The 27,153-nt window shown below is 46.4% G+C and overlaps 1 protein-coding gene across 2 annotated transcripts in view; it reads left to right on the top strand.

Moving 5' to 3' along the window:
- Positions 1–17,970, top strand: part of LOC116973647 (cytochrome b5 reductase 4) — a 109,453-nt gene extending 91,483 nt beyond the window's left edge. For both annotated transcript variants that reach the window (XM_033021910.1, XM_033021911.1), the window contains 2 exons: positions 12,415–12,579; positions 17,306–17,970. In XM_033021910.1, coding sequence (XP_032877801.1) covers positions 12,415–12,579; positions 17,306–17,360 — 220 coding nt within the window. In that variant the 3' untranslated portion in view covers positions 17,361–17,970. The remainder of the gene's footprint in view (positions 1–12,414; positions 12,580–17,305) is intronic.
- The last annotated feature ends 9,183 nt before the right edge of the window (positions 17,971–27,153 follow it).

Below are 27,153 nucleotides of genomic sequence, written 5' to 3'. Positions count from 1 at the left end.
GGCAACGAAAGCTGCCTTGCATAACACTGTACAAGTGAGTAATAGAAGCAGGCAGATACGGTGTAGGTACATAGATCTGTTTTGCCTTGTTCTTCTTTTTGTTGTTAACGTGTGCCCGAGAAAAAAACAACAAATAGCACGCAGGAAGCATTTTTGAAAATTTCGGGAAATACCATCAAATTCCAGGAAATATGGGATTCTATTTAAGGACATTATCTTGAGGTGTGGACGCACTGAGTTCTGCCCAATGTCCTCAGATATATCTGATCAGGACATGGAAATTTATCTACCTACATAAACTATAATACCTTCAGCACCTCTTCAACCATAACACTGACTGGGGGTAGAGTGCTGACATGGATAGAAAATTGGTTGGCAGACAGGAAACAAAGTGTAGAGATTCCCTTTCAGAATGGCTGGCAGTGACTAGTGTCGTGGTTTAGAGACTTAAAGTTGGATAAGATGACACAGACACGGAGAATTCTTCAAGAAGACGAAAGCCTTTATTTGCAAACACCAGCTGGAACATTCAGAGATGACAAATCACCTGTCTGTTCTCTAATTGCTCTCCGATTCACAGAACCAAGCAGCTTTTATTTCACTCTTTCAGCCTTATCTCTGCTACACTATCTTTCATGCTGTACTCCTTTGCATCAATCTGTCTTTGATTCTAGTATTCACTGTCTCGCCACTATTACGTCCGACCTTGGTTCAGTCTTATTAAACTTTACATTTCCCGTCCATATCTGTGCAAGTCCATATCTCGTCCCTCACTCGCCACCCTTAAATTAACTTCTAATGTCCCAGCTTGTCCTGCCACCATTATGTTTCAGTTAAAGCCAAGTCTACACAAGCCAAGGCTACCCACACCATATTACATTGTTACATATTGGTACACACAAAGATACAAATGTATTTATTAAGAATACAGATACACTACACAAAAGTAAACATAAGTAACTTGTTTAGCGCCTTGATTACTAGATAAATGTTAAGTGCTGCAAAACTAACAATCACGTGAGTCTGAGTACAATAAGCTGATTACGTAAAATAGCTGACATCGCTGTCTATGATAAATGTCTTAATTAAGTCTTCTATAATTTCCATACTAGTGGGGTACCACAAGGCTCGGTGCTGGGACTGCAGCTATTTACAGAGCGGGCAGATTGGATTGGATTCAGTTTTATTGTCATTGCACTTTTCAGTGCAACAAAATGGTTTAGCCTGCAGTCATAACATAGAATAATAACAAAACAAACTCTCAACACATTTTAAAGTCCCAAAGTCATTGTCTCTTCCCTCCTTGCTCTCCCTCTGCGCCGAGGCAATCCAAGCCTCCGATGTTGTGACCCCGCCGGGTGATGGTGTGCAAGTACTGCGGCTGAATCCGAGCTCCGCAAACGGGCCGGTTCAAACTCTGCGGCCCGGGGCGGTTCAAGCTGCCGCCCTCCAGTCCAGCGGACGCAGCTGTGGTTGCGGGAGCTCCGGAAAAACAGGTCACCAACCTGTGAGCTCCCGACGATGTCGTTCACTGGCCCGCGGCCGAGGCTCCAAAATCGGGTCGGAAGTTGGGTCGCCCTGCAACCACAGCCCCGAAGTCGGCCAGCCTCGCGTTGGTAAGTCCTGGCTCTGCCTCCGGAGCCTCGAGGTCGGTCGCAGTTCGAGGCCGCCAGCTCCGCGATAGGCCTCAGCGCAGACGGACACGGAGACGGGGGATACGACAAGAAAGGTCGCATTCCCCCCGAAGGAAGAGTCAAAAAACATGTTACACCCACCCCCCCCACACATACACAACTAAATAAACCGATATAAACTGTAAAAACAGGACAAAAGAAAACAAAAAAAGCAAAGACAAACGGACTACAGGCGAGCCACAACTGCAAGGCAGCGCCGCCACTTCCGGAACGGTAATTACAGTAATGGCAGATGCAGTTTAATGTGGATAAATGTGAGGTTATCCACTTTGGTAGCAAAAACAGGAAGGCAGATTATTATCTAAATGGTGTCAAGTTGGGAAAAAGGGAAGTACAACGGAATCTGGGTGTCCTCGTTCATCAGTCAATGAAAGTAAGCATGCAGGTACAGCAGACAGTGAAGAAAGCGAATGGCATGTTGGCCTTCATAACCAGAGAAGTTGAGTATAGGAGCAAAGAGGTTCTTCTGCAGTTGTACAGGGCCCTAGTGAGACCACACCTGGAGTATTGTGTGCAGTTTTGGTCCCCTAATTTGAGGAAGAACATTCTTGCTATTCAGGGAGTACAGCGTAGGTTTACAAGGTTAATTCCTGGGATGGCGGGACTGTCATATGCTGAGAGAATGGAGCGGCTGGGCTTGTATACTCTGGAATTTAGAAGGATGAGAGGGCATATTATTGAAACATATAAGATTATTAAGGGTTTGGACACACTAGAGGCGGGAAACATGTTCCCGATGTTGGGGGAGTCCAGAACCCGGGGCCACAGTTTAAAAATAAGGAGTAAGCCATTTAGAACGGAGATGAGGAAACACTTTTTCACACAGAGAGTGGTGAGTCTGTGAAATTCTCTGCCTCAGAAGGCGGTGGAGGCCGGTTCTCTGGATACTTTCAAGAGAGAGCAAGATAGGGCTCTTAAAGATAGCGGAATCAGGGGATATGGTGAGAAGGCAGGAACGGGGTACTGATTGGGGATGATCAGCCATGATCACATTGAATGGCGGTGCTGGCTCGATGGGCCGAATGGCCTACTCCTGCACATATTTTCTATTGACTGCCCCAAGTTCCTCCGTCCTCCTGTCTCTCTCCTCGGTAAATACGGTGGAGAAATACTCATTGAGGACCTTGCCCATCTCCTGTGGCTCCACACAGAGGTGACCGCTTTAAATCCTGAGAGGTCCCACTCTCTCTCGAAGTTACCCATTTCCCCCTTATGTATTAATAAAATCTCTTGGTATTGTCCTTAACGCTGTCTGCCAGAGATCTCTCCTGGCCTTTTTACCTTTCTGATTTACTTTTTTAGTTTACTCCTTAGTTCCCCAAACTCCTCCAGGGATGCACTTGATCCCAGCTGCCTATACCTGTCCCATGCGCCCTTCTTATTCTTGACCAATGCCTCAATTTTCCTCGTCAGCCAAGCTTCCTTATGTTTGCCTGCCTTGCCCTTCACTCTTAACAGGGACATACATATCCTGAGATTGATATGATAGTTACATAGACCATAGATTTAACAATCTCCCCAGCACTGGGACAGCACAGTGGCGCAGCGGTTGAGTTGCTGCCTTACAGCGCCAGTGACTCGGGTTCGATCCTGACTATGGGTGCTGTCTGTACGGAGTTTGAACGTTCTCCCAGTGATCTGCGGGGGTTTTCCCTGGGTGCTACAGTTTCCTCCCTCACTCCAAACACGTACGGGTTTGTAGGCTAATTGGCTTGGTATCATTGTAAATTGTCCCTAGTGTGTGTATGTGTGTAGGATAGTGTTAGTGTGTGAGGATCACTGGTCGGTGTGGATTCGGTGGGCAGAAGGGCCTGTTTCCGCGCTGTTTCTCCAAAGCTAAACTAAACACTGGAATTTTACAGGTCTGTCCACTCAAAAAATACTATGTTTAGGTGTAGCATAACCATTAAAATCATAACTAAAGCTGCATTGTAAAGAAGCAAGATTGGGACGAGGGATGTATTATAATGGAGAAGTGTTCAAATTCATGGAATTTTAAAAACTGAAATCATTATTTCCACTGAAAATATCTCTCCAGCATCCACTAAGGAAAGATCTCAAAGAAAACAGTCACGTTCATTAGAATGGTAAAATAGACACAAAGTGCTGGATTAACTCAGGCAGCATCTCTGGAGAAAAATGATGGGTGAGGTTTCGGGTCGGGACCCTTCTTCAGACCTCTTTGGCATAAACCAGCATCTGCAGTTCTTTCCTACTCATTAATGATATTGTCAGCCAGTCCTAGTTGTTATTGTTCAGCATATTTCAAGTAACCTTATTGCAGTCTTTTTTCCACAATGTATAGCATTGAAACATACTATGATCTATGCCTCATTATTGAGCCAGTTACTTGCTAATAATCTTGATCAATCAGATAGCTTGATTGCAAGCATGTAATCTGGGCGGCACGGTGCGCAGCGGTAGAGTTGCTGCCTTACAGCGCCTGAGACCTGGATTCAAACCTGACTATGGGTGCTGTCTAAACGGAGTTTGTACGTTCGCCACATGACCTGCATGGGTTTTCTCCGGGTGCTATGGTTTCCTCCCACACTTCAAAGACATACAGGTTTCTAAGCTAATTGACTTGGTAAAATTGTACATTGTCCCCACTGTGTGTAGGATAGTGTTAATGTGCTGGGATCGCTGGTTGGTGCAGACTCGGTGGGCCGATGGGCCTGCTTCCACACAGTATCTCTAAACAAAGTAGGATTTTGTGCGACCTTTAACTTTGCATTATTTTTTTAAAGGAGAGAACCTCGTAGCTAATGAGCAAGAGACGTGCAAGTTAAATGGTGTGAATTGTATCATCAATATAAGGTCCTTTGTGTCAGCCAGCCAGCCATGGTTTTTATTGTACAGCATATTTCAAATAACCGCAGCAGGTGACCAATTACCTATTGCAGTCTTTATTCCACAATGCGTAGCATTGACACGTACTACGATCTCTGCCTCAGTATCTCTGCTCGTGACTTGCACAGTTATTTGACAAGGGACACTGATAATTGGAACAAGGGTGTGGGCTTGTGACCAGAGACACCAAGGAGAGTCACTCCTCCTTCCCCCCCCACTCCCATCAGGCAAGAGGTACAGAAGTGTAAAGAACGCACGCCTCCAGATTCAGGGACAGTTTCCTCCCAGCTGTTATCGGGCAACTGAACCATCCAATCAATAACTAGAGAGTTGTCCTAATGCCCCTGTCCCACTTAGGAAACCTGAACGGAAACCTCTGGAGACTTTGCGCCCCATCCAAGGTTTCCGTGCAGTTCCCGGAGGTTGCAGGTAGTGGAAGCAGGTAGGGAGACTGACAAAAACCTCCGGGAACCGCACGGAAACCTTGGGTGGGGCGCAAAGTCTCCAGAGGTTTCCGTTCAGGTTTCCTAAGTGGGACAGGGGCATAAGCTACTATTTACCTCATTGGAGATCTTCGGACTATCTTTAATCGAATTTTACTGGACTTAATCTAGCACTAAACGTTATTCTCTTTATTTTGTATCTGCACACTGTGGGTGGCTTGATTGTAATCATGTAATTGGGTGGCAAAGTGGTAGAGTTGCTGCCTTACAGCTCCTGAGACCCAGGTTCATCCTGACCATGGGTGCGTGTCTGTATGGAGTTTGTACATTGTTCTCATGATCCACGTGGGTTTTCCCTGGAGGTTCCAGGTTCCTCCCACACTCCAAAGACGTACAGGTTTGTAGGCTAACTGCTTGGTAAAATTGTAAATTGTCCCTAGTGTGCGCAGGATAGTATGCAGGGATCATTGGTCGGTGCAGACTCAGTGGGCCGAAGGGCCTGTTTCCATGCTATATCTAAACTAATATAGTCTATCCGCTGACTGGTTAGCATGCAACCAAAGCTTTTCGCTGTACCTCGGTACTCGTAACAATAAACTAAACTTAACTAAACCTTTTGCCCTCCTCCCACAACATTCATCATCTCCATAGCAGTCATTCCAACCGCTGGTCTGTGGCTGTCTTTGAGAGGCTGCCATAAGACTAATCCCCTTCTCATGACTCATTGCAGTGGCTGTGTTCATATGGAGCGCACACATCTCTCACGTTGATATTTGCAAAGGTTTAGAGGTCAATTACGAGGGACGACAGATGGCACAATGGGCTAAGTGTTCGGCTGGCAACCGGAAGGTAGCCGGTTCGAATCCCGCTTGGAGTGCATACTGTCGTTGTGTCCTTGGGCAAGACACTTCACCCACCTTTGCCTGTGTGTGAATGTGTGTGAATGTGTGTGAGTGACTGGTGGTGGTCGGAGGGGCTGTAGGCGCAGATTGGCAGCCACGCTTCCGTCAGTCTGCCCCAGGGCAGCTGTGGCTACAGAAGTAGCTTACCACCACCGAGTGTGACTGAGGAGTGAATGAATAATGCGATGTAAAGCACCTTGAGTATTAGAAAGGCGCTATATAAATCCCATCCATTATTATTATTAATTACTATATTTGCCTCCTCTCTCGTCTATAAATTGATTCGGTTCTGCAACTACTCTTTTCATTCTGCCAGCTCTGCTGCGTTCCAAGTTGACTAAATCACCCATTTCTGGGAGCAACCGGAAGCCAAACATTAAAGCACTGGAGTTACTCAGCGGGTGAGACAGCATCTATGGAGAGGGCGGATTTTCAAGTCAGGACCCATCTTCACACCCAAAACATCGCCCATCCATTCGGTCTGCAGATGTAACCTGACCTGCTGAGTTACTCCAGCACTTTGTCTTTTGCTCAAGATTCCAGTCTGAAGAAGGGTCCCGACAAAACGTCACCTACCAACTTCTCCAAAGACGCTGAGTTACTCCAGAATTTTGTGTCTATCATAAAAGAAAGCAGCAAATTGCTGTGCAGAGCAGCACAGTAGCACAGCTGGTAGAGCTGCTGCCAGAGACCCAGGTTTGATCCTTAGCTTGGTGTTTGGCAATGCAGAGTTTGCACGTTCTCCCTGTGACTATATGGGTTTCCTCCGGGTACTCTGGTTTCTTCTCACATGCCAAAGATGTGCGGGTTTGTACGTTAATTCTTCACAGTTCTTCACTCCGGTGGGCGGCGCGACTCTCGTCAGCAGCGGCCTCTGCAGTCCGTCTGCGTTTTTATTATTTTATGTCTATGTTTTTATGTAGTTTTTGTTATTTTTTGTTGGGGTATGTGTGTGGGGGGTGGGGGTGGGGGTGGGAGGGAGGGGGTAACTTTTAAATCTCTCCCTGCACGGGAGACCCGACCTTTTCTTTGTCGGGTCTCCGTTGTCGTTGGGGCTGCAACGAGGAGCGGCCTCCAACAGGAAGACCGGGGGCTCTGGTGCCGACTACTCACCGTCGCGGAGCTGGCCGAGTCCAGAGCGGGTGGAGCGGTGGTGGAGCGCTGCTGCGGCCCGACCCCCGGATATTCGGAGGCTGCAACTGCGGGTCTGGCGGACGGCGGCACCGGGAGCCCGCGGGTCCCTGGAGGGAGACCGCTTTTCAGGGCTCCCGCAACGGCGACTTCTCCCGCCCGAGTTGCGGGGTTGAAGAGCTCCTGGAGCGGGGCCTTACATCATCGCCTCGCGCGGCTTGGAATGGCTGCGGGACTCTGCGAGCGCACGCCGGGGGCTCTAACACCAAGAACCCGGTGTGCGACCTTGCATCACCCGGCGTGGCTTTAATGGCCGCGGGACAATCGCCATCGCCAGCCGGGGGCTTTGACTTTGACTTTGACTCTGACATGGGGGGGAGAGTGCAGTGGAGAGATAAGTTTTTTTGGCCTTCCATCACAGCAATGTGATGGATGTTTATGTAAATTATGTTGTGTCTTGGGTCTATTTGTTTGTAATGTATGGCTGCAGAAACGACATTTCGTTTGGACCTCAAGGGGTCCAAATGACAAATAAATTGTATCGTATCGTATCGTAATTGGCTTCTGTAAATTGCTCCTAATGTATAGGAAATGGATGGGAAAGTGAGATAACATAGAACTAGTCGGTGTGGACTTGGCCGAATGACTTGTTTCCATGCTATCCCATAGGATATAGGAGCAGAAATAGGCCATTCAGCCCATTGGGTCTGTTCCAGCATTCAATCAAGAACTTGACTCATAGTTCCTGTTCCACAGTCCGATATGCTATGCCGCTGAACACTGCTTCTCCGGTTCTTATTTTGAATGAAGTGTCTCAGCCATGGGTTAACAGGATTATTTGTGGTCTTAAAAATTCAAAAGCCAAAGATGCTTTTGGTATGGATATAATGTTTCTTAAAGCTCATAAGCAGTCACTGATCGCTCCAATTACCAGCATCATCAACAAGTCCATAAACGAATGTGTATTCCCAAATTCTTGGAAATCTGCAGTAATAACTCCAATTTTAAAATCAGGAGACCCCACTATAATAAGTAATTATAGACCAATAAGCATTCTTCCGGCAATTTCCAAGATAGCTGAAAAATGGGTTGCAGGACAGATAATTAAACATTTAAACAATAGTCCATATACCCTAAACCCAATGCAGTTTGGCTTCAGAAAATATCACTCTACTGAGACGGCACTTTGCTTCCTTTTGGAAAATATGAAGTCCAAAATTGATGCAGGTGGTGTTATAGGAGCTGTTTTTCTTGATTTACGAAAAGCCTTTGATACTGTGAACCACCAGATCTTGATGACCAAATTGTCCTATTGTGTCCAAACACAAGGCGTAGCTATGGGCACACGCATGGGCCCCAGCTACGCCTGCCTCTTTGTTGGGTACGTTGAACAATCCTTGTTCGAGACGTACCAGGGCCCCATCCCCGACCTCTACCTCCGTTACATTGACGACTGCTTTGGTGCCACCTCCTGCACCCACACACAACTGACTGACTTCATCCACTTCACCACCAACTTCCATCCGGCACTCCAATACACCTGGACGATTTCCGACACTTCCCTACCATTCCTTGACCTCACCATCTCCATCGCAGGGGACAGACTCCTGACCGACATACATTACAAACCCACTGACTCACATGGCTATCTGGACTACACGTCTTCCCACCCTGCCCCCTGTAAAGACTCCATCCCCTACTCCCAATTCCTCCGCCTACGCCGCATCTGTTCCCAGGATGAGACATTTCATACCAGGGCATCGGAAATGTCCTCGTTCTTCAGGGAACGGGGATTCCCCTCCGCCACCATAGATGAGGCTCACACCAGGGTCTCATCCATACCCCGTAACACTGCTCTCTCTCCCCATCCCCGCACACGCAACAAGGGCAGAGTCCCTCTGGTCCTCACCTTTCACCCCACCAGCCGGCAAATACAACACATAATCCTCCGCCATTTCCGCCACCTCCAACGTGACCCCACCACTCGCCACATCTTCCCATCTCCCCCCATGTCTGCCTTCCGCAAAGACCGCTCCCTCCGCAACTCCCTCGTCAATTCTTCCCTTCCCTCCCGCACCACCCCCTCCCCGGGCACTTTCCGTTGCAACCGCAAGAAATGCAACACCTGTCCCTTCACCTCCCCCCTCGACTCCATTCAAGGTCCCAAGCAGTCGTTCCAGGTGCGACAAAGGTTCACCTGTATCTCCTCCAACCTCATCTACTGCATCCGCTGCTCTAGATGTCAGCTGATTTACATCGGTGAGACCAAGCGTAGGTTGGGCGATCGTTTCGCCGAACACCTCCGCTCAGTCCGCAATAACCTACCTGACCTCCCGGTGGCTCAGCACTTCAACTCCCCCTCCCATTCCCAATCCGACCTCTCTGTCCTGGGTCTCCTCCATTGCCAGAGTGAGCAACAGCGGAAATTGGAGGAACAGCACCTCATATTCCGTCTGGGGACCTTGCGTCCTTATGGCATTAACATTGAATTCTCCCAATTTGGCTAGCCCTTGCTGTCTCCTCCCCGTCCTTAACCCTCTAGCTGTCTCCTCCCACCCTCCCATCCGCCCGCCCTCGGGCTCCTCCTCCTCCTCCCCTTTTCCTTCTTTCTTTCCCCCCCCACCCCCCATCAGTCTGAAGAAGGGTTTCGGCCCGAAACGTCGCCTATTTCCTTCGCTCCATAGATGCTGCTGCACCCGCTGAGTTTCCCCAGCAATTTTGTGTACCTGTCCTATTTTAACCTCTCTTTGAGCACGATGAAATGGATTGAGTCATATATGGTACAGAGAAAACAATGTGTTAGAGTGCACAACAGTAAATCTGCAACTTCTAAAAACCCTCTTGGTGTACCTCAAGGTTCAATCTTGGGACCGCTATTATTCAGTCTGTACATTAATGATCTACCAAGTAGCTGTACATCAAATGTAACTTGCCAGATGTATGCTGACGATGCAGTTGTGTATGTACATGCCATAAACAAACATCAAGCTGCACAAGACCTATCAGCTGCTATGATTAATGTGTCAAACTGGTTGCAGTTTTCTGATCTACATCTTAATGTGTCAAAGACTGTCTGTATGTTTTTCTCCAAAAAGGCAAGTACTGATGGAGATTCTGATGTGTTTGTACATGGAACAAAACTTAAAATTGTACATGAGTTTAAATATTTAGGAATCGTGATCGATTCACAGCTCTGTTTCAAACAACAGGTGAAAAGAACAGTACATTTAATAAAATTTAATTTGTCCAACTTTAGATATATTAGAAATAATTTAACTATTGATTCAGCCAAACTATACTTTAATGCAATGATTGTGCCACACATGACCTACTGTATAACAACTTGGTCACTGGCATGTAAGTCCACACTAAAGCCTGTTGAAATTGCTTATAAACAAGCCCTAAAAACTCTTTTCAAAAAGCCCAGAATGTACCATCACTGTAGCATCCTGAAGAAATTTGATCTGCTGAGCTGGGAAAACGTAATAAAATATTCGGACTCGATTTTGGTTTACAAAATCTTCCGTGGACTAGCCCCACCTCCGTTAAAGGACTTCATAAAGAAAAACACAAATAGGTCGACAAGAGCAGCCTCCAGGGGTGATTGTATAGTCCCGTTTAGGAAAAATGTCTTTGGGCAGTCAGTATTTTCATATCGAGCGTCGCAGACCTGGAACGCGATACCATGCGTCATACGGGATCTGCCAACCCTTACCTCATTTACCAAACATCTAAAAACATGGTTACTGCAAAATCAAAACTGCAATCATAATCTACCTTAAAATTATCCTATGGTACTCTTTTATTGCTACTTTTTTACTTTATTGTTTGTTTTGTTTTTGTTTTTGTCTTTTGTTTTTACCTTGTTTGGGATGTGTTTACCTTGTGTTGGGACTAAAGATGGAAATTAGCTACTGGCTACAATCTTGCATATTACATGCAAATGTTTATTAATATGCACTGTCCCTAATAAAATCAATTCAAATTCAATCATGACAGATGTATTTTTTCCTCTCAATCCCATTTTCCTGGCTCAAGAAATTCCTCCTCATCTTCATTTATTCTGAGGCTATGCCCTCTGATCCTATATTCTCTGAGTACTGGAATCATCCTCTCCACATTCACTCTATCTGGGTTTTTCATTATTTGGTAGTTTCAATGAGATCCCCCTCATCTCTCAACTAAAGTAAATAGTCAACCTGCAAGTAGTTGGTGATTCTTTTAAATATGACCACTTGTGGACAATAGTCCTGCACACCATTGAAAGCAAGTTTGATTGTAAATGTAGATAACTTCTTGATCAGTACAGGTGTTATGGAATATGGGGCGAAGGCAGGAGAATGGGGTTGAGAGGGAAAGATAGATCAGCCATGATTGAATGGCGGAGTAGACTTGCTGGGCCGAATTGCCTTATTCTGCTCCTAGAACTTAAGGTCCTGTCCCACCAGCATGCGACAGCATGCGTCTAGGGCGACCAAACGTGGTCGATGGGGGGGAAGGCCTCGCGGGGCCAGTCCCACTTCGATCGGCGGAGGCGTGTGGAGTTGTGCGGGGTGGTCTCTACATCGCGCGGGGCTCCAAAAATCTTGCACTGTTTGGAAATTCTGCGCACCAGCGGCCTGTCGGCCCACAGGCACATTGAGGGTGTACGCAGCATTCGACGTCGTACGCAGCATCTTGACGGCGTACGCCTAGTGCGTGGCATTGCGCGATTACGTCACCACCCGGAGTCATGCGCGAACTTTGCGCGTACTTCGTGCGTACTTACCGCAAACTTAGCGCGAACTCCACTTCCGTTTGGTCGCGCTAGACGCATGCAATCGCATGCTGGTGGGACAGGCCCTTTATGAACAAAAAACTGGAATGTTGAGCACATCACCGTTTTAAGATGATGAATGCAGTGACTATTCCCATCTGCGTGCTTCTATTAGGGAAGCATGACGTGCATTAAGATCCTGCAAGTAATGCAATTTGCACCAAAGATATGTAGTCATTTTTGTTAGACTTTAGAGGTCCAGCGCGGAATCAGGTCCTTCAGCCCACCTAGTCCACACCGGCCAACAATCACTAACCCCATCCTTCACATTAGAGGCAATTTACAGTTTACGGAAGCCTGTACGTCTTTAGAGTGAGGGAGGGAACCGGAGCTCCCAGAGAAAACCCACGAAGGTCACGGGGAGAACGTTCAAACCCCGTACAGACAGCGCCCGTAGTTAGGATTGAACCCGGGTCTGTGGCGTTATAAGGCAGCAACTCTACCGCTGCGCCACCGTGCCGCCCTCAGGCACTGGTTATAGTACAAATAAAATGCTAAAACCACTCTGCGATTTCAAAGTGAAAAGTCAATGCAGATTCTGCACTACATACAAAAATGTTAATCTTTTGTCTGTTTAGGTTTGAGGTTGACTATATTCTGTCACAGCCTCACGCAGAATGGGCAGGAAGACTGGGAAGGATTGAGATGTCTCTCTGTGCAGAACTTTTATCTCAGCGCACTGAAGGGGTGAAAAGTCTGGTGTGCGTTTGTGGTCCAGCGTCCTTCGCTGAGATAGTTGTTGGGTATGTATTCTAGTATTTAATCTTTCACTCTCTGCCTCTCCTGAATTCTGCCTCTTAATCATTTCTAAATTTGAAAAGGGATGAAATGCAGATAGATACGTGGTGAGTGTGCGTGGATCGCTGGTCAGTGCGGACTCGGTGGTCCGAAGGGCCTGTTTCTGTGCTACATCTCTAAACTAAACTAAAAATTGTCATTCACTACATTAAATGAGTGCTTTGTTTTGATCCACTGCTAAATCCTCTGATCAGATCCTCAGAGGACGCGGAGAGAACCGTGAAATTTAGAGAGTTGTGCTTTTAAGACGTTTCCTCCCTTTAAAGAAGCATCAAAAGCTGACCTGTGTCATTGAGCAGGTAGCTGGTGCCTCGCTTGAATGCTGAATGATGGGAAAGAAGTCAATGCTGCTGGAGCACTCATGGTTGCTGTGGCAATGAGGAAAGACAGGCAAATGAAATGGTGTCCCATCCATTCATGAGGCACCCCCCTCCCAAACCCTTGTGGGCTGAAGCAGCACTGAGACCACAGATCAGGGCATGATAACACATATGTAATAGCAGAATTAGGCCATTTGTCCCATCACGTCTACTCTGCCATTCAATCATGGCTGAGCTAACACTGCCCCTTAACCCCATTCTCCTGCCTTCTCCCCATAACCTCTGACACCTGTGCTAATTAAGAATCCATCTATCTCTGTCTAAGAAATATCCATTGACTTGACCTCTACAGCCTTCTGTGGCAATGAATTCCACAGATTCACCACCCTCTGACTAAAGAAATTCCTCTTCATCTTCCTTCCTAAAGGAACGTCCTTTTTATTTTGAAAATTGAAACAGCCCCTCTCCATATCAAGACGTTTTATTATTTGACAACTCTGTGTGGGTTGAAGATGCTGGTTTTCACCTGCTTTGATCTGTATTTACTGTTGCTCATAATTAAAATGAGTGAGAGATTTATAAAATATGCAAACGATATCATAAGAAATCCTTTAAATTGCAGAAGATTTTGTGCATGATACACCCCTTACTTTAAGGGCAGTTTAGTTTAGAGATACTGTGCGGAAACAGGCACTCTGCCCATCCAAGTCTGCAACGACCATGATCCCTGCGCATTAACACTATCCTGCACACACTAGAGCCAATTAACTTACAAACCTACACAAAATTGCTGGGGAAACTCAGCGGGTGCAGCAGCATCTATGGAGCGAAGGAAATAGGCGACATTTCGGGCCGAAACCCTTCTTCAGACTGATGGGGGGTGGGGGGGGGGGAGAAAGAAGGAAAAGGGGAGGAGGAGGAGAAGCCCGAGGGCGGGCGGATGGGAGGGTGGGAGGAGACAGCTAGAGGGTTAAGGAAGGGGAGGAGACAGCAAGGGCTAGCAAAATTGGGAGAATTCAATGTTAATGCCATACGGACGCAAGGTCCCCAGACGGAATATGAGGTGCTGTTCTAGAGTTCAATGTTAATGCCATACGGACGCAATAGAATTCAATGTTAATGCCATACGGACGCAATAGAATTCAATGTTAATGCCATACAAACCTGTAGGGGGAGGTGTGGATGAAGTATGGGTGGAAAGCAGAGCAACCGGAGAAAACCCAGGGGAAGACATATGAACTCTGTACAGGCAGCTCCCGTGGTCAGGATCGAACCCGGGTCTCTTGCGATGTAAAGCAGCAACTCTAAAAGTGAAGATGGTGAATCATGACATTTTGATCCAAATTCCCTCAATCATTGACGGAGGCGGAGGCTCACACCATTCAAGCAGTATCTAGCTGAGCTTTTGAATCACTATGGTATCAAAGGTAATGGATCACATGCTGGTAAATTAGTATGGATGGATGCTTGTGGTCAGTGTGGACATGGTGAACTAAAGGTGCAGGAAAGAACTGCAGATGTTGGTTTAAATCAAAGGTAGACACAAAATGCTGGAGTAACTCAGCGGGACAGGCAGCATCTCTGGAGAGAAGGAATGGGTGGGTGACTTTTCGGGTAGAGTTTGAAGAAGGGTCGCGACCTGAAACGTCACCCATTCTCTCCAGAGATGCTGCCTGTCCCGTTGAGTTACTCCAGCATTTTGTGTCTACCTGGTGAACTAAATGGTGTGTTTCTGTGCTGTGTGACCTCAACTGGGAGGTCATGTTGCAGTTATGCAAGACATTCGTGAGGCTGCATTTTGAGTATTTTGTTCAGTTCTGGGCACCATGTTACAGGAAAGATGTTGTCAAGCTGGAAAAGGTACAGAGACGATTTACGAGGATGTTGTCAGGACTAGAGGGTCTGAGCTACAGGCAGGTTGGGATTCTTTTCCCTGGCGCCCAGGAGGATGAGGGGTGATCTTATAGAGGTGCATAAAATCATGAGAAAAATAGATCAGGTAGATGCACAGAGTCTCCTTTGCAGAGATGGGGAAGTGAGAACCAGAGGGCATAGGTTTAATGTGAAGGGTGAAAGATTTTATAGGAATCCGAGAGATAACATTTTCACACAAAGGATGGTGGGTGTATGGAACAAGCTGCCGGATGAGGTCATTGGGCCAGAGACCATTGCAAGGTTTAAGAAGCAATTAGACAGTGCATGGATTAGGACAGGTTTAGAAGGATATGGTCAAAATGCAGGCAGGTCGGACTAGTGTAGATGGGATATGTTGGCCGGTGTGGGCAAGTTGGGCCTGTGTCCACACTGTATGATAACACCGATATCTATTGGTTAATAATTAATACTTGTACTTACGGTAAACATAGAAACATAGAAAATAGGTGCAGGAGTAGGCCATTCGGCCCTTCGAGCCTGCACCGCCATTCAATATGATCATGGCTGATCATCCAACTCAGTATCCTGTACCTGCCTTCTCTCCATACCCCCTGATCGCTTTAGCCACAAGGGCCACATCTAACTCCCTCTTAAATATAGCCAATGAACTGGCCTCAACTACCTTCTGTGGCAGAGAATTCCAGAGATTCACCACTCTCTGTGTGAAAAATGTTTTCCTCATCTCGGTCCTAAAAGATTTCCCCCTTATCCTTAAACTGTGACCCCTTGTTCTGGACTTCCCCAACATCGGGAACAATCTTCCTGCATCTAGCCTGTCCAACCCCTTAAGAATTTTGTAAGTTTCTATAAGATCCCCCCTCAATCTCCTAAATTCTAGCGAGTACAAACCGAGTCTATTCAGTCTTTCTTCATATGAAAGTCCTGACATCCCAGGAATCAGTCTGGTGAACCTTCTCTGTACTCCCTCTATGGCAAGAATGTCTTTCCTCAGATTAGGAGACCAAAACTGTACGCAATATTCCAGGTGTGGTCTCACCAAGACTCTGTACAACTGCAGTAGAACCTCCCTGCTCCTATACTCAAACCTTTTGCTATGAATGCTAACATACCATTCGCCTTCTTCACTGCCTGCTGCAACTGCATGCCTACTTTTAATGACTGGTGTACCATGACACCCAGGTCTCGTTGCATCTCCCCCTTTCCTAATCGATGTTGTTGTGTACACAAAATACAAGGAAGAAACAATGCTCCATCAGGCTGAATTGTAAATGGAAGCGTGTTCCAATTTCTTGATGCACAGGACTTCAAAGCACGAGGAAAACCATATTTGCCTGATTTGCACATAGACCTATTTATAGCTGAATTCTAATCTCTGGCTAATAAATGCTGAATAATCTATTAGAACCTACAATGAGCATTTTGTGTGACTTGCTGATGTACTTTGTGTGACATGTGATTCAGTGATTTTATCTTTTCTGATGATAAATCGTCATTTAATAATTATTTGCAATGTAAAAGGAGGCCCTCAGCCTATTAAGTTTAGTTTAGAGAGACAATATAGAAACAGGCCCTTCGGCCCACCAAGTCTGCACTGGCCAGCGATCACCCGTTCTATTCTCCACACAAGGGATAATTTACAGAAAACAATTAACCTCCAAACCTGCACGCCCTTGGGATGTAGTAGGAAACCGGAGCACCAGAGTAAACCCACGGGGTGACGGGGAGTACGTGCAAACTCTGTACAGACAGCAGCCGAGGACAGAGCCATTCGCTTACGAGGATAAACAGGCAGCCCTGTGCAGCCAGACTGTTAAAACCATCTTATGAATTCAATTTCCATGTTTCTGGGGAATTGGAAACCTCTTTACACTACCATCTTGAGTTTCTTTGGATACCTTTTAAAGTCATATCTTTTTGATCCCTTCATGAGATTTGTTAAATCTAAGTTTGAAAAGCTAGCTTGCAATATAACTTTGAAAATGTTTAAAGATACTGCGTGGAAACAGGCTCATCAGCCCAAGGAGTCCGCGCCAATCAGCGGTCCCCCGTACACTAGCACTATGCTATACACTGGGGATAATTTACAATTTTTACCAAAGCCTACAAACCTATATGTCTTTGGAGTGTGGTAGGAAACCGGAGCACCTGGCGAAAACCTACGAGGTCACAGGGAGAATGTTCAAACTCCGTACAGACAGCACCCGTAGTCAGGATCTAACCCGGGTCTCTGGCGCTGTAAGTCAGCAACACTACCACTGCGCCACCGTGCCGCCCTAGTTGTTGCCATTGTTGGCACATCATACCTTTCACGTGAAAAGCGTACAAACTAATGTCGGCCCCTGACTCTCTGGGACAAAGCTGGCGGACAATTTTAATCGCACAAAATCCTGTGATGTTTTGGTTATTGTAAACATCAAAACTTTGCCTTATTAATTATCTTCTATCTCTTCTACAGATTCTACAAAGAATTAGGAGTTAGCGATGAAGAGATTTGTACTTTTAGTGTATAACAGTTCAAAAATAAAAGTCAGCCACTGGAAAGCCATTTCACTGTTAGCAAAAGACCCTGCCAACCGGATTCTATTTAAGATGGTTTACAAAATATTTTAAACTCTGCAATGCATAACTCCTGACTTTTAATTTGTTTGATGGATTTATACATATATTCCAAATGCATTCAATTTTTAAATTAATTTGCACATATAATTTATGCTCTGGTGGGGGTGGGGGGGGGGGGGGTGGTAGGGGGGTGATCTGATTGTACAAAGTTCAGAAGTTGTGGAAAGACTGTTGTGACTGTGTTGATTTGTTTTTATACTAGAATGGTAATATATAAAAAGAGAACTGAGATGTAATATGCTGAGGCAGTACTTTCGGCCTCGTATCTTTCTGCTAAACTTGAAGAACGTAAAGATGTAGCCTGATGAAGGTTTCCTTTTGCGAGTGGCTTATAACAAGCATTCTTTGTCAAGCCAGGCTGGATTCTGCACTGATGTCATCTGTGGTCAGATGTACAGGGAGTGACTCAAATGATCTATTCAGATATATTATTGCTGGAAAATTTATACTTTTTTATATAGAAAAGTTCAAGTTATTAAAAAATACTTTTGCAACACTGAATAGCATGATCTGTTGTGTCCAATGTTTTTTTTTTTAACAGTGGAAATGTGCCCACCTTCTGATATAATTATACCATCAATGGGTAGTGGGTATATGGTAGACACAAAATGCTGGAGTAACTCAGCGGGACAGGCAGCATCTCTGGAGAGAAGGAATGGGTGATGTTTCGGGCTGAATTCAGACTGAAAAAGGGTCTCGACCCGAAAAGTTATCCATTCCTTCTCTCCAGAGATGCTGCCTGTCCCGCTGAGTTATTCCAGCATTTTGTGTCTACCTTCGATTTAAACCAGCATCTGCAGTTCTTTCCTACACACATGAGCTGTATGGAATGGGGTGACAGAGGAGGTAGTTGAGGCAGGTACTATAATAGAATTTGAAAGACACTTGGACAGGTGCATGGATAGGAAAGGTTTAGAGAGGTTTAGTTTAGAGATACAGCGCGGAAATGGACCCTTTAACCCACCGAGTCCACACCGACCAGTGATCACTCTGTACACTAGCACTATCCTACTCACTAGGGTCAACTTACAATTTTACTGAAGCCAATTAACCTACAAACCTGTACATCGTTGGTGTGTGGGAAGAAACCAGAGCGCCCAGATAACACCCACGAGGTCACAGGGAAACCGTACAAACTCCATACAAATTGCACCAGTAGCCAGGATCAAACCCGGGTCTCTGGCGCGTGAAGGCATCAACTTTACAGCTGCACCACCGTGCCGCCCTAGAATGTTGCCGTGCCGACATTTAGAATGTCATTTGAAGAAGGATCTCGACCCGAAACGTCACCCATTCCTTCTCTCCGGAGATGCTGCCTGAGTTACTCCAGCATTTTGTGTCTATACATGATGAAGCAATCTGCCCAATAGTTCAATGGTGCTTTCTTTGTCACATATGGAACTGTAAAGTGAATTATTTTTGCATGTATTACCAACAAGGGTGCCGCCATTTTTGGCACCATTATTCAAAGTCCGGTCGGCCCACATGCTCGATTGTACTGGAGCAGATCCAGCTAATCGACGTCTCTCTCTCCTCACCCAGCCATCTTTGTGTCCTGGGGTCGCCTCCTGCAGCCGAACGTGAAGTCGATGGCGGCATTACCCTGGTTCACCCTCCTACCGGCCCTTGCTCCTCGCGTCCGACTTCCCCAGCGGCCCCCTCCCAGTTACGCTGTCTGCCGAGCCTTCGGACGAGGTCCCAGTCCCACCGGAGGCCTATCTGAACCGTGCCTATCGGGCGTTCCGAGGTCGATCTGCAGCGGGCAAGTCGACCCTGCTTGCCGGGACCGTCCCAGCCCATGAAACACTCCTGAGGACTTCGACAGCTGATTGAGGTCTGTCTTCAGCTTTACCAGTTGATAAGGAAGCATGTTCAGGCATTATTTTAAAAATAAATAAATAATATTGCATTTTTTAAATCCTAAAATTTAAAACTAAACACTTATCCCTTAAATAATTAGAAATAAATAAGCCATAAACAAATTAGAAACTCACCTGACTGGAGTGTACAAAATAAACTGTTGGAAGAACTCAGTGGGTTGAGCATCTTCTGTAGAAGCAAAAAAGGATGTTCAATGTTTCATAGAACAGCACAGCACAGGAACAGGCCCTTCAGCCCTCAATGTCTGTGCCGAACATGATGTCAACATAGATTGATCTCATATGCCTGCACGTTTAGTTTAGAGATACAGCATGGAAACAGTCCAATCTCCTCACTGAGTCCGCACCAACCAGCAATCCCCGCACATTAACACTATCCTACACACACTAGGGACAATTTTACATTTATACCAAGCCAATTAACCTAAAAACCTGTGCGTATGTGGAATGTGGGAGGAAACTGAAGATCTCAAAGAACTCCCATGCGGTCACAGGGAGAAGGCGCAATCTCCGTACAGACAGCACCAGTAGTTTTGCGGCATTTCAAGCATAGTGCAGCCCACCAAATTCAGTTTCACAGCATTGCAAGCAGAGTGCAGGCCACCAAATTCAGTTTCACAGCATTGCAAGCAGAGTGCAGGCCACCAAATTCAGTTTCACAGCATTTCAAGCAGAGTGCAGGCCACCAAATTCAGTTTCACAGCATTTCAAGCAGAGTGCAGGCCACCAAATTCAGTTTCATAGCATTTCAGGCAGAGTGCAGGCCACCAAATTGCCAAACAACTCATTGCATTGTCATTAAGGGCTAACAAATCATTTATTGCAAGTATATTGCAGATTCACAGTTTAGTTGATTCACAGATTAGAATCACAGTTGTGGACTCTCCCTAGCAATCTTCCAGAGTAACTGACTCGCGTCCAGGCATCCGGGGTTTTATAGTCCTGCCCCCCTCCCCCCCCCCCCCCCCCCCCCCTCCGGAAGGGGCATCGTGGTGATTGACAGGCGAGAGGACCAATCAGCTCATCTCAAGATTATAGAAGTGTGAAAGCGCACACCTCCAGATTCAGGGACAGTTTCTTCCCAGCTGATATCAGGCAACTGAACCATCCTGCTGCAACCAGAGAGAGTCCGAAACTACTATAAACCTCACTGGAGATCCTCACACTATCTTTAATCAGACTTTACTGGACTTTATCTTGCACTAAACATTATTCACGTTATTCCCTTTATCATATATTTATACACTGTGGACGGCTTGTTTGTAAGCAGGTATTGCCTTCCGCTGACTGGTTAGCTTGCTGCAACATATTTTCACTGTACCTCGGTACACGTGACAATAAACTAAACTAAACTCTAAACTCAAACTCAACTCTAACAATTCCAGTTACATGAAGTGCACATGACGGTCTTAATTTAGTTTCCAGCTCAATGTAGAACATATGACCCAGTTATGAATGAATGAATGAATGAATGAATGAATGAATGAATGAATGAATGAAAACTTTATTGTCATTCAGATATACACCTAGACACAGTGCACCTTGAACGAAATTTCGTTGCATTTGACTCTCCAATCAGGTAAATAGTAAAAGTAAAAGTGCTAGGTGCGTCCATAAAAATGCCTCATGTGCATGGTTCTGTAAAATAAATATATATAAAAAGTTTTTTTTTTTTAAAGTGTCGATATTTAAAAAGTTCTAGCCTCGGTTTTGTTGATTGTTCAGTAATCTTATGGCCTGGGGGATGAAGCTGTTGCAGAACCTGGTTGTCCCGCTCTTCATGCTGCGGTACCTCCTCCCAGAGTTAAGCAGTATAAACAGTCCGAATTGTGGGTGTGTGGGGGCTCTGGTAATGCCCTTAGCTCTAATCAGACAGCGCTTGTACCCCATGTCCATGATTGAAGGAAGAGAAGTCCCAATGATTTTTTCCGCTGTCCTCACCACTCTCTGAAGGCACTTCCAGTCCGCAGCTGTACAGCTGCCGCACCACGTAGAGATGCAGCTGGTCATGACCGACTCAATTGTGCTTCTGTAGAAGGTGGCGAGGATGGGAGGGTGGAGGTGTAAACTTCTCAACCTGCGGAGGAAGTACAACCGCTGCTGTGCCCGTTTTGCCAGAGATGTAATGTTTGTGGACCAGTTTAAGGTGTCCGTTATATGCACCCCCAGGAACTTGATCTTTTTCACCTGCTCCACTGCTGAGTTGTTGATGCAAAGTGGAGTGTGACTGGGCTGAATTTTCCTTCTGAAATCGACGACAACCTCCTTGGTTTTGTTCACATTTAGGAGAAGGTTGTTCCTGCTGCACCAGCTCACGAGCTGTTCCACCTCCTCTCTATATGCCTGGTCGTCGTTATTGCGGATGAGGCCCACTACTGTTGTGTCATCCGCGTATTTGATGATATGGTTAGTAGTGGACCTGGCGACACAGTCATGTGTCATCAATGTGAAGAGCAGCGGACTCAGGACACAGCCCTGAGGGGATCCGGTGCTCAGTGTGATGACCGAGGAGGTGTTCTTCCCCACCCGCACAGACTGGGGTCTTTCAGAAAGGAAATCCAGGATCCAGTTGCATAGTATGGTATTGAAACCTAGGGGTGCCAGTTTGCTCACCAGATGCTGGGGGATTATCGTGTTAAATGCTGAGCTGAAATCAACAAACAGCATCCGCACGTGGGTGTTCCTCTCCTCCAGGTGTTGTAGGCTCAGGTGGCCTACAGAGGAAATAGCATCCTCTGTGGAGCGGTTCGGGCGATAAGCAAACTGGAACGGGTCAAAACTGGAGGGGAGTTTAGAGACCATGTGCTGCTTAATAAGCCTCTCAAAGCACTTCATTATTATTGGTGTGAGTGCTACGGGGCGGTAATCATTCAGGCAGGTTATTGTAGACTTTTTGGGAACTGGTATGATGGTGGCTGTCTTGAGGGCCGAGTCAACTAGAGAGCCAGATTCCTTGGTTGATAAAAATTTTAATTGTTGACAAAAAATTTAAAGCTCCACATTAACAATAAATAGCAACTTTTTAAAGGAAATTTGACCTTCTTGTGAAACACACATTCACCCTGTAACTGGTAATTAGCTGGAGAGATCATTCAAATCACTACTGCAGGCCACTCACATGAAGTTTAAGCCGCTCACCTTAAACAAGGATTGATCTTTTTTCTAGTTTTTGCTTTTGTTCAGCTTGAGGTGCTTCAATAAAAAATTCGTCAGGGATCAGCAAAATCAGTTGAATTTAATTATTTAAAAATCTTTAATCAAAAAGACCCATCAGCGTTTGTGAGAATAACTATTGAAATAACAAGGAAGCCAAGAGCAGCGGTAGAGTTGCTGCCGGGTCCTGACTACGGTCCAGAGACCCGGGTCCTGACTACGGGTGCTGTCTGTAGGGAGTTTGTACATTTTCCCCGTGACCTGCGTGGGTATTCTCCGGGAGCTCCGGTTTCCTCCCACGCTCCAGAGATGTACAAGTTTGTAGGCTAATTGGCTTCAGTAATATTGTACATTTTCCCCAGTGCGTGTAGAATAGAGTTAGTGTGCGGGAATCGTTGGTCAACGTGAACTCAGTGGGCCGAGGGGTCTGTTTCCATGCTGTATCTCTAAACTAAACTAAACTAAACTAAAAAGGAGACCTAAAACAATGTGCATTACTAAGATGTGGTCTCACCTATGCACTTCACACTTGTAGGGACTGATTTGCCTTGATTTAATAATGTCCACAACAGCAATGGTTGAACTGGATTTGATCTCATGCTCTCTGGGTCACTGATGCAACCTCCAAATTTTTATTTGTGCATTAAAGATCTAAGGTCCTAATGCCTCAGGATATTTTCCATCCTTTGATATTAGATGGAAAAATTGCTGTGTGAACAAACTAACCTCTATAGCTAAATTCCCAAGTCTTGCTTATATTAGTGAAGCAAGGCTGCTGCCTGATATATTCCATAACTCTGGCTTGCTATTCCCCAACGTGGTGGATAAAGGAGAAGTGGTGCCTGTAAGATGCAATGGGTTTAAAAACCTGACACCTCATAGTGTATCGATAACACCTCATTATCGAAGAGGTCACACTTTGGCATGGATGAAAGATTGCACAGTGAACAGGGAGCTGTGGGCATGACTGAGTCCTGTTTGTCATTGCCAGAGATGGGGAATTAAGAACTCAAGGACATAGGTTTAAGGTGAGAGGGGCAAGATTTACTACGAACCTGAGGGGTAATCTTTTCACTCAAAGGGTGGTGGGCATATGGAACAAGCTGCCAGAGGAGGTAGTTGAGGCAGATAATATAACAGCATTTTAAAGGCACTTGGACAGATACATCGATAGGAAAGGTTTAGAGGAATAATGGGTTAAATGCAAGTAAATGGGACTAGCTTAGATGGGGCATCTTAGTCGGCATGGGCAAATTGGGCCGATGAACCAACTTCCATGTTGTATGACTCTAAGATGAAATAAGCGATGTGCCATCGAGATCAGTGTTTAGTTTAGTTTAGGATAGAGACACAGCACAGAGACATGCCCATCGGTCCACGTCAACCATCGATCCCCATACGCTAGCACTATCCTACACACTAGAGATAATTATTTTATAATCTTCACCGAAGCCAATTAACCTACAAACTTGTAAGTCTTTGGAGTGTGGGAGGAAACCAGAGTACCCGGCGAAAACCCACACGTCGTAGGGGGAATGTACCAACTCCGTACACACAGCACCCAAGGTCAGTATCCAGGGTCTCTGGCGATTGAGGCAGCGGTTCTACCGCTGCGCCACTGTGAAGTCCCACACTACAAAGACGTCCAGGTTTGTTGGTTAATTGGCTTCAGTAACAATTATAAATTGTCTCTAGTGTGTGTAGGATAGTGTTAGCGTGCGGGGATCGCTGGTCGGCATCGAATCCGTGGACTAAGGGAATCGTTCCGGCGCTGTATCTCTAAGCTTGTCAGGCTTCTGAATGGTCCTTCCCTAATCTAGAGTACTGTCCGATTCACCTCTGCCCCATTGAGGACATTAGAACTAATGTGCTACAACGCTGAGAACTATATTCTGCTCTCTGCATCTTCCCCATTGCTCTATCTATTGTATTTGAGTTTGACATGAAGGTATTTATGTATAGTACATTGGATTCTGTTTGGATAGCATGCAAAACAATGCTTTGCACTGTACATCGGTACATGTGACAATAATAAACTTAAACCTAGTAAAAGTCATAGATGGAGTTGAAGCGTAAAAGAAAGAACATAGTAACATAACTAATAGGAGCAAGAGCCGGTCATCGAGCCCGTTGAATCTGCTTTGCCTCTCATAGAACAGTGGAGCCCATGAACAGGCCTTTGGACCACAATGTTTGTGCTGATCATGATGTTGAGATAAACTAATCTCATCTGCCTGCACATGATCCATATCCTTGCATATCCATGTGCCTATCTAAAAGCTTCTTATGTGTCACTATTGTACCTGACTCCACCACCACCACCGGCAATCCATTCTTTGCCCCTAACCTTAAAGCTTAAAGGGCCTGTCCCACTTGGTCGTCATTTGCGCTCCACTTCTATGGCCGCTTCGACAGGGACAATCTAGAGACAGCCATCAAGACTGTGCTACCTGCCGATCACCAACCCCTCACACTCACCCCCTACGACGTATTCGTGGCACTGAGTAGGACTAATGCACGTAAAGCTGCTGGCCCTGACGGCATCCCCGGGCGCGTGCTCAGGGCCTGTGCTGCGCAGCTGACAGACGTCTGGACTGACATCTTCAACCTGTCACTTGCCCAAGCAGTTGTCCCCACGTGCCTTAAATCCACCTCCATCGTGCCAGTGCCAAAACACTCCACTGCGGCAAGCCTCAACGACTTCCGCCCAGTTGCACTTACCCCCATCATCACCAAGTGCTTCGAGAGGCTGGTCCTGGCACACCTCAAAAGCTGCCTACCCCCCACACTGGATCCCTATCAGTTTGCCTACCGCAAGAACAGGAGTACGGAGGATGCCATCTCAACGGCACTTCACTCCGCCCTCTCCCACCTCGACAACAGAGACACTTACGTAAGAATGCTGTTCATCGATTACAGCTCAGCATTCAACACCATTATACCATCAAAACTGATCACCAAACTCGGTAACCTGGGCATCGACCCCTCCCTCTGCAACTGGATACTGGACTTTCTAACCAACAGACCCCAGTCTGTTAGGTTAGACAAGCACACCTCTTCAACCCTCACCCTGAACACCGGCGTTCCACAGGGCTGTGTGCTGAGCCCCCTCCTCTACTCCCTCTTCACCTATGACTGCACACCTGTACATGGTACTAACACCATCATCAAGTATGCAGATGATACAACGGTGATTGGCCTCATCAGCAACAACGATGAGTCGGCCTACAGGGAGGAGGTCCAGCACTTAGCAGCATGGTGCGCTGACAACAACCTGGCCCTTAACTCCAAGAAGACCAAGGAGCTCATTGTAGACTTCAGGAAGTCCAGGGGCGGCACGCACACCCCCATCCACATTAACGGGACGGAGGTGGAACGTGTTTCTAGCTTCAGGTTCCTGGGAGTCAACATCTCCGATGACCTCTCTTGGACCCACAATACCTCAACTCTGATCAAGAAGGCTCACCAGCGTCTCTTCTTCCTGAGGAGACTGAAGAAGGTCCATCTGTCTCCTCAGATCCTGGTGAACTTCTACCGCTGCACCATCGAGAGCATCCTTACCAACTGCATCACAGTATGGTATGGCAACTGCTCTGTCTCCGACCGGAAGGCATTGCAGAGGGTGGTGAAAATTGCCCAACGCATCACCGGTTCCTCGCTCCCCTCCATTGAGTCTGTCCAAAGCAAGCGTTATCTGCGGAGGGCGCTCAGCATCGCCAAGGACTGCTCTCACCCCAACCATGGACTGTTTACCCTCCTACCATCCGGGAGGCGCTACAGGTCTCTCCGTTGCCGAACCAGCAGGTCCAGGAACAGCTTCTTCCCGGCGGCTGTCACTCTACTCAACAACGTACCTCGGTGACTGCCAATCACCCCCCCACCCCCCGGACACTTATTGACACTTATTATCACTTATTATTATTTATTTAAATCATTTGCTATGTCGCTCTTCCAGGGAGATGCTAAATGCATTTCGTTGTCTCTGTACTGTACACTGACAATGACAATTAAAATTGAATCTGAATCTGAATCTGAATCATTTAGCGTCACGATGCACGATGCACGCATGGTGCGCATTACGACCGCATGGAGCGCGATGACATAGGCAGTGACGCGCGGCGTCGGAGGATTTTGTGATGTACTAAATCTTCGCTCGCCATCTGCGTGACGTGCAAATGACAGCCAAGTGGGACAGGCTCTATACCCTCTAGTCAAAGAGTCATCCAGCCATAGGCCCGTGATGCCCTCTTGGACACTTCAATTAAATCTTCTCTCACTCTTCGAAATTCCAGAGGATACTATTCCAGAAGAAATTTAATTTAGTTGCAAGATACAGCGAGGAAACAGGCCCCCCGGCCCACCGAGTCCGCGCCGACCAGCGATCCCGCACATTAACACTATCCTACGCGCACTAGGGACAATTTTTACATTTATACCAAGCCAATTAACCTACAAACCTGGACGCCTTTGGAGTATGGGAAGAAACCGAGGTTCTCGGAATAAAAACCCACGCACGTCATGGGGAGAGCGTACAAACTCTCTACAGACAAGCAGCCGTAACAAAGGCAACTCTACCGCTGCACCACCGAGCCGCCAATTGATAAAATTAAATGGCAAAAATAAAAAAGGGAATATGGGAATATTCACATGC

Source organism: Amblyraja radiata, chromosome 5, assembly GCF_010909765.2.
Source record: "Amblyraja radiata isolate CabotCenter1 chromosome 5, sAmbRad1.1.pri, whole genome shotgun sequence".
In the NCBI taxonomy this organism is placed as follows: domain Eukaryota; kingdom Metazoa; phylum Chordata; class Chondrichthyes; order Rajiformes; family Rajidae; genus Amblyraja; species Amblyraja radiata.
The sequence above is the reverse complement of the archived record's forward strand: the minus strand, read 5'-3'. Positions and strand labels throughout refer to the sequence as shown.